The 10,067-nt window shown below is 35.8% G+C and overlaps 1 protein-coding gene across 1 annotated transcript; it reads left to right on the top strand.

Moving 5' to 3' along the window:
• Positions 1–157: 157 nt before the first annotated feature.
• LOC117319964 (integrator complex subunit 10-like) lies at positions 158–10,058 on the top strand (the record flags this gene model as incomplete). Its single annotated transcript, XM_033874665.1, has 7 exons — positions 158–333; positions 607–689; positions 4,206–4,271; positions 4,675–4,728; positions 5,303–5,473; positions 5,964–6,129; positions 9,352–10,058. Coding segments are annotated over 7 exons (817 nt in total), but the record flags the coding sequence as incomplete, so codon positions are not given.
• Positions 10,059–10,067: the final 9 nt, after the last annotated feature.

Below are 10,067 nucleotides of genomic sequence, written 5' to 3'. Positions count from 1 at the left end.
GTTTGAAGCTCTTCCCAAGGATATATGTAGTTCACTTGAATGATTCTATCTTTAACAAGAGTTACAGGGCTTTAGGTATTGAGTGAGCGTTTAATTGAGCCTTTTACCTATTATTCTAGTTGAGAACATAAAAACTTTGATATGCTTCCATTTTTAGAAAAGGCCCATTTCTCTTTAATGACAGGTCCAAAGCAAAAAAGTCCAAGACGAGCGGATCAGCGACACAGATATTAGCAACACCTGGTGTACCGGACTCACAGAAAATAATCGAGAGCTTTCTGACAGCGTTCAAATGTTATGAACTTCTCCACTCTAAACAGGAATTACAGAGAGGTATTTTCTAATAGGGCTAGTCAGGAACATAACAAATTACTTTCTTAGGCTGTGTGTTATTTCCCTGTCAGAGTGTGGTCCTAGGGCACATATGTTTCTACTGATGCATTGGTTCTGAAACTAATGCCACTGCCAGCCTCCACGCTGCTCAACTAAAGTAATTTATATAATTCAATCATGATTATGGTACTTAGATTAATAAAGATACATTCAATTTATATACATGTACATAGGAAAAGGGAAAAGAAATAAATGTGAGATAAACTGTTACAGAGTTTGTGGGTCTGTGTGAGGTTTGGAGAATGGAGACGTGGACGTGGATGGCACATTTCCAGACAGACATGCTGATGTACCAGGTACGTACTCCTATTGGGAGTTAATGCTGCTTCTGTGTGGTAGTCCATTTATCTGTGTATCTGTCCATTTATCTGTGTACCTGTCCATTTATCTGTGTATCAGTCCGTTTATCTGTGTATTTGTCCATTTATCTGTGTATTTGTCCATTTATCTGTGTATTTGTCCATTTATCTGTGTATCTGTCCATTTATCTGTGTATCGGTCCATTTATCTGTGTATCTGTCCATTTATCTGTGTACCTGTCCATTTATCTGTGTATCAGTCCGTTTATCTGTGTATTTGTCCATTTATCTGTGTATTTGTCCATTTATCTGTGTATTTGTCCATTTATCTGTGTATCTGTCCATTTATCTGTGTATCTGTCCATTTATCTGTGTATCTGTCCATTTATCTGTGTATCTGTCCATTTATCTGTGTATCTGTCCATTTATCTGTGTATCTGTCCATTTATCTGTGTATCTGTCTGTTTATCTGTGTATTGGTCCATTTATCTGTGTATTGGTCCATTTATCTGTGTATCTGTCCATTTATCTGTGTATCTGTCCGTTTATCTGTGTATTGGTCCATTTATCTGTGTATTGGTCCATTTATCTGTGTATCTGTCCGTTTATCTGTGTATTGGTCCATTTATCTGTGTATTGGTCCATTTATCTGTGTATTGGTCCATTTATCTGTGTATCTGTCCGTTTATCTGTGTATTGGTCCATTTATCTGTGTATTGGTCCATTTATCTGTGTATCTGTCCATTTATCTGTGTATCTGTCCGTTTATCTGTGTATTGGTCCATTTATCTGTGTATTGGTCCATTTATCTGTGTATCTGTCCGTTTATCTGTGTATTGGTCCATTTATCTGTGTATTGGTCCATTTATCTGTGTATTGGTCCATTTATCTGTGTATCTGTCCGTTTATCTGTTTATTGGTCCATTTATCTGTGTATCTGTCCATTTATCTGTATCTGTCCATTTATCTGTGTATCTGTCCATTTATCTGTATCTGTCCATTTATCTGTGTATCTGTCCATTTATCTGTGTATCAGTCCATTTATCTGTATCTGTCCATTTATCTGTGTATCAGTCCATTTATCTGTGTATCTGTCCATTTATCTGTGTATCAGTCCATTTATCTGTGTATCTGTCCATTTATCTGTATCTGTCCATTTATCTGTGTATCAGTCCGTTTATCTGTGTATCGGTCCGTTTATCTGTGTATCTGTCCATTTATCTGTGTATCTGTCCGTTTATCTGTGTATCAGTCCATTTATCTGTATCTGTCCATTTATCTGTGTATCAGTCCATTTATCTGTGTATCTGTCCATTTATCTGTGTATCTGTCCATTTATCTGTATCTGTCCATTTATCTGTGTTTCAGTCCGTTTATCTGTGTATCGGTCCGTTTATCTGTGTATCAGTCCATTTATCTGTGTATCTGTCCATTTATCTGTGTATCGGTCCATTTATCTGTGTATCTGTCCATTTTTCTGTGTATCTGTCAATTTATCTGTGTATCGGTCCATTATTTTGTGTATCAGTCCATTTATCTGTGTATCTGTCCATTTATCTGTGTATCTGTCCGTTTATCTGTGTATCTGTCCGTTTATCTGTGTATCGGTCCATTTATCTGTGTATCGGTCCATTTATCTGTGTATCTGTCCATTTATCTGTGTATCGGTCCGTTTATCTGTGTATCGGTCCGTTTATCTGTGTATCGGTCCATTTATCTGTGTATCGGTCCATTTATCTGTGTATCAGTCCATTTATCTGTGTATCTGTCCATTTATCTGTGTATCTGTCCATTTATCTGTGTATCTGTCCATTTATCTGTGTATCGGTCCATTTATCAATGTATCGGTCCATTTATCTGTGTATCTGTCCATTTATCTGTGTATCTGTCCATTTATCTGTGTATCTGTCCATTTATCTGTGTATCGGTCCATTTATCTGTGTATCTGTCCGTTTATCTGTGTATCTGTCCATTTATCTGTGTATCGGTCCATTTATCAATGTATCGGTCCATTTATCTGTGTATTTGTCCATTTATCTGTGTATCAGTCCATTTATCTGGGTATCTGTCCATTTATCTGTGTATCGGTCCATTTATCTGTGTATCGGTCCGTTTATCTGTGTATCTGTCCATTTATCTGTGTATCAGTCCATTTATCTTTTTATCAGTCCATTTATCTGTGTATCGGTCCATTTATCTGTGTATCAGTATATTTATCTGTGTATCAGTCCATTTATCTGTGTATCAGTATATTTATCTGTGTATCAGTCCATTTATCTGTGTATCTGTCCATTTATCTGTGTATCTGTCCATTTATCTGTGTATCTGTCCATTTATCTGTGTATCAGTCCATTTATCTGTGTGGTAGTCCGTTTATCTGTGTATCTGTCCATTTATCTGTGTATCAGTCCATTTATCTGTGTATCTGTCCATTTATCTGTGTATCTGTCCATTTATCTGTGTATCTGTCCATTTATCTGTGTATCAGTCCATTTATCTGTATATCTGTCCATTTATCTGTGTATCGGTCCATTTATCTGTGTATCGGTCCATTTATCTGTATCTGTTTATTTATCTGTATCTGTCCATTTATCTGTGTATCTATCTATTTATCTGTGTATCTGTCCATTTATCTGTGTATCGGTCCATTTATCTGTGTATCGGTCCATTTATCTGTGTATCGGTCCATTTATCTGTGTATCGGTCCATTTATCTGTGTATCTGTCCATTTATCTGTATCAGTCCATTTATCTGTATATCTGTCCATTTATCTGTATATCTGTCCATTTATCTGTGTATCAGTCCATTTATCTGTGTATCAGTCCATTTATCTGTGTATCGGTCCATTTATCTGTGTATCGGTCCATTTATCTGTGTATCGGTCCATTTATCTGTGTATCAGTCCATTTATCTGGTTATCTGTCCATTTATCTGTGTATCAGTCCATTTATCTGTGTATCTGTCCATTTATCTGTGTATCGGTCCATTTATCTGTGTATCTCTTTATTTATCTGTGTATCAGTCCATTTATCTGTGTATCTGTCCATTTATCTGTGTATCTCTTTATTTATCTGTGTATCAGTCCATTTATCTGTGTATCAGTCCATTTATCTGTGTATCGGTCCATTTATCTGTGTATCGGTCCATTTATCTGTGTATCTGTCCATTTATCTGTGTATCTGTCCATTTATCTGTGTATCAGTCCATTTATCTGTGTATCAGTCCATTTATCTGTGTATCGGTCCATTTATCTGTGTATCTGTCCATTTATCTGTGTATCTGTCCATTTATCTGTTTGTCTCACTCTTTTTTTAATGTAGTAGCAATCATACCTTATTTGCTGATTTTGAGGTAACTTAACCAGTGAAAAGATTTCATGTATATATTTATATTGGAAATACCTTGGACAAGTTAAAATGTTAGTATGATTGTTCACAGGTCAAATTCAGTGTTATCAAAATTAGACTTCCATCATTTTTTTGTCATCTCTTATCAAATTGTTGTACATGACAGGGAGCGTTCCAGGATGCCCTCGCCCACCTCCAGTCCTGTACACCTCTGGTCAAGGACACCATGAAGGTCAGTCTAGTTTTACATATATGTTGTATTTAATGTTTCAGAGTTAGGCTCTTCATGTTCATACTCCAGGAGCTAGGCTCAATTTTGCCTTCAATGTCCCTGGAATATATCATCCTCCATACATTAGACTCAGTTTTGTCCTCTCCATCCCTGGAGTATATCATCTTCGATTCATAGGTTAGACACAATTTTATCCTCTACATTCCTGGAATATATCATGAGCATGGAGGATGTTATTGTTTATGTTAGCATACCATCTACATGTATTTACCCATCAACAATCATAATATGATAGATGGATCTCATTGACCAATCAGAAACAAGGTTGGATGTTTACTGCCATTTTATAGGATAATGGCATGTGTTGGTACCAGTGTTTTAAATCAATATATTTCTATTTCAGACTCGGAGTTCCCTCCAGATGGCATGTTGTTTCATGGCCTTAGGCAAATATAGTGTAAGTAAAACTTTGAGTTTCAATCTTTGTGATTTGAATATAATTCTTAATAAGGACTATTCCAGCAAAATCCAACAGGAGGACTTCAAAAAGTTTTAAGGAAATAAATTCTGTGTGTTGGCAGCTTGTGATATGGTAATGTTTGAATTAAATCACTACTAACAGTGGTCCATGGTTAACACACCTGGAGTCCTCCTGTTGGGTAAACATCTTACTGGAATGTACCTAATAGATACTCCTATAATATAAGTCCATGCATTGTAACAACCACACTTATTTTAGTGAAAATGGTAATAAATGTCATTGTATTATGCTGCATTAAGATATAACTCAACATTGAATCAATGTATGCCCCTCCCCCTTAGTCTTTTACAGTATAAATACATAGGACCTAGCTACAGTGATAACATCTTTCACACTATGAACCCTTTCATCAAAACCAGTCGTAAGAGAAGGTGTTAAATTTTACATTATGTAATAGTGCTTTGTTTATTTATCATTTCATAACTGGAAGTTAGAACCACTCTGGTAAAATGTTGTATCTTTAAGGATATAAACTTTTATCTTATTGTAGAGAGCATGTGAAATCCTGTTAGAGGTCATATCGTACCTTCCTGGAGGTCAGAGGTCAGATAAAAGTACTTTACCGAGTGACTCTACCTCAGGGCGCCATCTACTGTTAACACTATGTACAGAGGAGGAGATAATTCCATATTGTGTTCAGCTCCTATTGTCTTGTTTAAAGGTAAGATTGTCTGGGATATCACAGAGTATTTCTGATCATTTTATTTTATCTACATTTCTTGTGTGTTATAACTTTTATTATTACAACGTTCGGATGATTTCCCTTTTCATATTACAGGGAAAAGATGTTAGCGTAAAAGTATGATTGTTATTAATACAGTTTTATATACTGCTATATCACAGCAACGTACCAATCTCAAAGCTGTTCACAAATTATAAGTTATTTTCTCCAGTGGTCAAGATTTTGTGTCATCAGAATCCAAGTTTTGTTAAGCAAACAGTAATAACTTGTATAATTATAAATCATACCCTAGCTAGACTACTCTGACAGCAACCATCAGTCAGAAATCATCCATCTGTTGTCCAGAACTACATTATTGCAGCCAGGAAAAAATTATACTAAGCGATTGATATCAAAAACCTTCAGCTTCCACACTAAACAACTGTTACCTTATATTTAGGATAGATTTCATCTCTTATTTCTTTTTCAGGAAAAAGCATTATCTCCTAATAAAACAGATGACACAGCCCTGGGTCACATGGTTGTTTTATTGCAATATGATTGGCCAAGACAAGAACAGTTATTCCAGCAAGTAGCAAAGAAGATCAGAAGCCAAGGATCATTTACATATAACCTCTTCTTCAACTTTATCATAAGTATCCTTTAGTCAGTTTACACGGCAAGTTTGTTCAAATAAATGTCCTTGACTTACTTTTAAGGTTACATCATTTTATAGAGTTCTTCTTAATATCATCTAAGAGGCAGAGGTCCTTAATATTGATTAGGAACATAGGCATACACTGGAATGAAGGGTTTGTGATTCACATGAATGCCTAGAGCAAATATTCATACTCTGCCTACACTGCTCTACGAAACCATCTGTTAGAAATTGTCAGTCGTCCAGAGCTATGTTATCGCAGCTAATGAATGGCTTACAACAATTAAACTCAATTATACTCAAATCTTCTACATATTCTGTAGAATGATGACGTTTTCTTAATGATGATTGTTTTTAATAGTTTTTCTTTGACAGAGAAACAACAATAGGCATATAAATAAAAGTAAAATTCTAACTCGAAATCAATAAATAATTATGAACAAAAAGTTTAGATTTTAAATGGAGTCTATGTGCTCTGGAACTATATTAAAACATGGATTTGTCCTCTTGTATTTGGTATTTGCAATACATTCAGTTCCTTCTTGAGAAAATTCTGTCATTGAATAAATTTCTCCTAAAAGTTTTCATCCTTAATTCACTCTTTCTCTTCCAAACAAAAGGTCCCCATTCCAAACCAATAATTTACTCTGTAGACCAAGTCTCAGGTGACCTATTCTAATTAGGGCCCCGCATCGAGAGATGCGGGTGCCCTATATTAATCAGGTTGTCCGTCTGTCCGTCTGTCTGTCTGTCCGTCCGTCTGTCCGTTTTTTTTTCTTCTGCACAAAAATGATTGAAGGAGATGAAGGATTTGTATCAAATTGGAACTGATGATTCCTCATGCATCCTAGATCAGATGTGTAGTATTTCATGCAAATCGGATTCAAAATGGCTGTTAGGCGGCCATATTGGATTTTAACATTAACATGAAAATACTGGATCTTTGTTGTTTTTAACTGTTCACTATTCGATTATGCAAAGTTGTCAAGAAATAAACCAAGAGTTAACTGACAGAATGATCAAACTCATAGTTCAAGGTCACAAGTTCAAAGGTCAACGGTCAAGGTCATCCTGGGTCGGCTTCAAAATGCCAGGTAATCGACCCTTTTGGATTTTAGCAGTCAAAACAATTTTGACATTTTCTTATCAATGAATGATCTTTTTTTTGATATGCTTTTATATAAATTTTAAACATTAGTTATAGCAGATTGCAGAATTGTTTATTAGGGCCCCGCATCAAAGATGCGGTGCCCTATAGTAATCAGGTTGTCCGTCTGTCCGTCTGTCTGTCCGTCTGTCCGTTTTTTTCTTTTGCGCCAAATTATTGACAAGAGTTGGAGGATTTCGGTGAAAATTGGTACATAGTGGTATTTAGGGAAGCCAAACACAATGGTACCACTTACAAAATCGTCTGTTGCCATGGTAGCAAATGGAGGTTTCTGATTGGTTGAAATTTCGATATTGTTCGATTTCGGTGAAAATTGGTACATAGTGGTATTTAGGGAAGCCAAACACAATGGTACCACTTATGAAACCGTCTGTTACCATGGTAACAAATGGAGGTTTCTGATTGGTTGAAATATCTTGATATTGTTCGATTTCGGTGAAAATTGGTACATAGTGGTATTTAGGGAAGCCAAACACAATGGTACCACTTACGAAACCGTCTGTTGCCATGGTAACAAATGGAGGTTTCTGATTGGTCAAAATTTAGTTATTGTTCGATTTTGGTGAGAGAATTGGTATATAGGGGTTTTGAGGGAACAATGGTTCACCTTTCCAAAACCTGTGTTGTCATGGGAATGAAACAGAGGCTTCTGATTGGTAGAAATTTTGATATTATTTGATTGCGGCGAAAATTGGTACATACAGGTATTGAGGGAAGCCGATTTTCGATGATGTAACATTTTACATATTAACATAAAACCACAATACACACATACATATACAATACTATTACAGTCTTCCATTAGCATAATTTATGACTTATGCAAAGTTGGTCACAATCAAACAAGATATCAACTGACCAAAGTTCAAAGTCAATGGGTCATATGTTAAGGTCGGATTGACATTTTTTAAATGGTATTAAAGATTTTGTTATGACATTATGAAGGTAAGTTGGTGTCAAGCGACCAAATTTTGAAGTTGATTGGGTCTAAATATAAAAAGTTTTAAAACAAAAAAAGGTGAAAAAAGTACTGGTTTGGATTTCTTATACCTCAAATGACAAAAAAAGGACATTATTAAAATATTTTAAAAAATCCTTTTTTTCTCCCCTTTTCTTCACATTTGGTATGTTTTGTTTTTCAGAAAACCCTCTCAAGTTTACCTTATTAGAATAACTGCATTGAGTTTATATCAGTTTGTGTGCTCCTTGATATTAGATTTGAAACAAATTTGAAAAGTGTAATGCTTGTAGAATTCTTTTAGCTAGCTTTTCCATACAATAATAATAAGCAGTATTGTCAGTGGCCCTATTAATGCTAACATTAATGAAACAATAGCAAAGGTTAATCAAAAACATATATCTAATAGCTTCATGTCAATATATTACAATCAGTGTTTTTCCTGGGTATTTTGGGAAAACTTCAATATGCCAAATTGGGAAAATTTGAGCGCAAACTGTAAATTACACCCAAACACACACATTGAATTTTCTATGCTAACCAATTTTACAGTGCACAGTGTATTCCTAAAAACGAAACTGGGAATTTTTTCATTGATTGTGAAAAGTCGTCATACAAATGTTATTTGGAATTTTCGAGTTGATTTTGGGAAAAAATCATGCTAAAACGCATTGAGAATGGGGTTGTTTGGCGCACCCAGTTATATAGGCAGGAAAAACACTGACAATAATTATTACATTTACCCTGAAGGGTCAGACACATAGCGGGGCCCTTTCTGACGTGTCAGTGTCCTAGTTGCCTTTTGTCTGCCGTCGTACATCCATAAACAATTTACGTTTTCGACTTCTTCTCAGAAACCCCTGAACCAATTTTAATGAAATTTTGCAGAAACCTTCCATGGGCAAAGGTCAACCAAACTTACATATTATAATATGGTCCCCATCCGCAGCGGACTGAGTGGCGGGGCCAAAAATTGTCAAAATGACATAAATATTTCTAAATTCAGGTCACAGTTAGGGCCCATGGGTCTCTTGTTGAATGAGATGTGTATAGTCTTCAGTATATATAGTACTTGGTTTCCTTAACTTTGAAAGATATTGATATCTTGGAGGAGTTTGCTTTTCTGAAAACACAAGAGGGAGGTAAAGTGTCTCTAGATATCCTTCCTGTGAGCACCAAGTCTATAGCTCAGTAAGTATAGTACAGTATCACTAGATATCCTTCCTGTGAGCAGCACTGAGCACCAAGTCTATAGCTCAGTAAGTATAGTACAGTATCTCTAGATATCCTTCCTGTGAGCACCAAGTCTATAGCTCAGTAAGTATAGTACAGTATCTCTAGATATCCTTCCTGTGAGCACCAAGTCTATAGCTCAGTAAGTATAGTACAGTATCTCTAGATATCCCTCCTGTGAGCACCAAGTCTATAGCTCAGTAAGTATAGTACAGTATCACTAGATATCCCTCCTGTGAGCACCAAGTCTATAGCTCAGTAAGTATAGTACAGTATCTCTAGATATCCTTCCTGTGAGCACTAAGTCTATAGCTCAGTAAGTATAGTACAGTATCTCTAGATATCCTTCCTGTGAGCACCAAGTCTATAGCTCAGTAAGTATAGTACGGTATCTCTAGATATCCCTCCTGTGAGCACCAAGTCTATAGCTCAGTAAGTATAGTACAGTATCACTAGATATCCTTCCTGTGAGCACCAAGTCTATAGCTCAGTAAGTATAGTACAGTATATCTAGATATCCCTCCTGTGAGCACCAAGTCTATAGCTCAGTAAGTATAGGACAGTATCATTTGGGAAA

Source organism: Pecten maximus, unplaced genomic scaffold (assembly GCF_902652985.1).
Source record: "Pecten maximus unplaced genomic scaffold, xPecMax1.1, whole genome shotgun sequence".
Classification (NCBI taxonomy): domain Eukaryota; kingdom Metazoa; phylum Mollusca; class Bivalvia; order Pectinida; family Pectinidae; genus Pecten; species Pecten maximus.
This window is presented reverse-complemented; position numbering and strand designations above follow the sequence as displayed.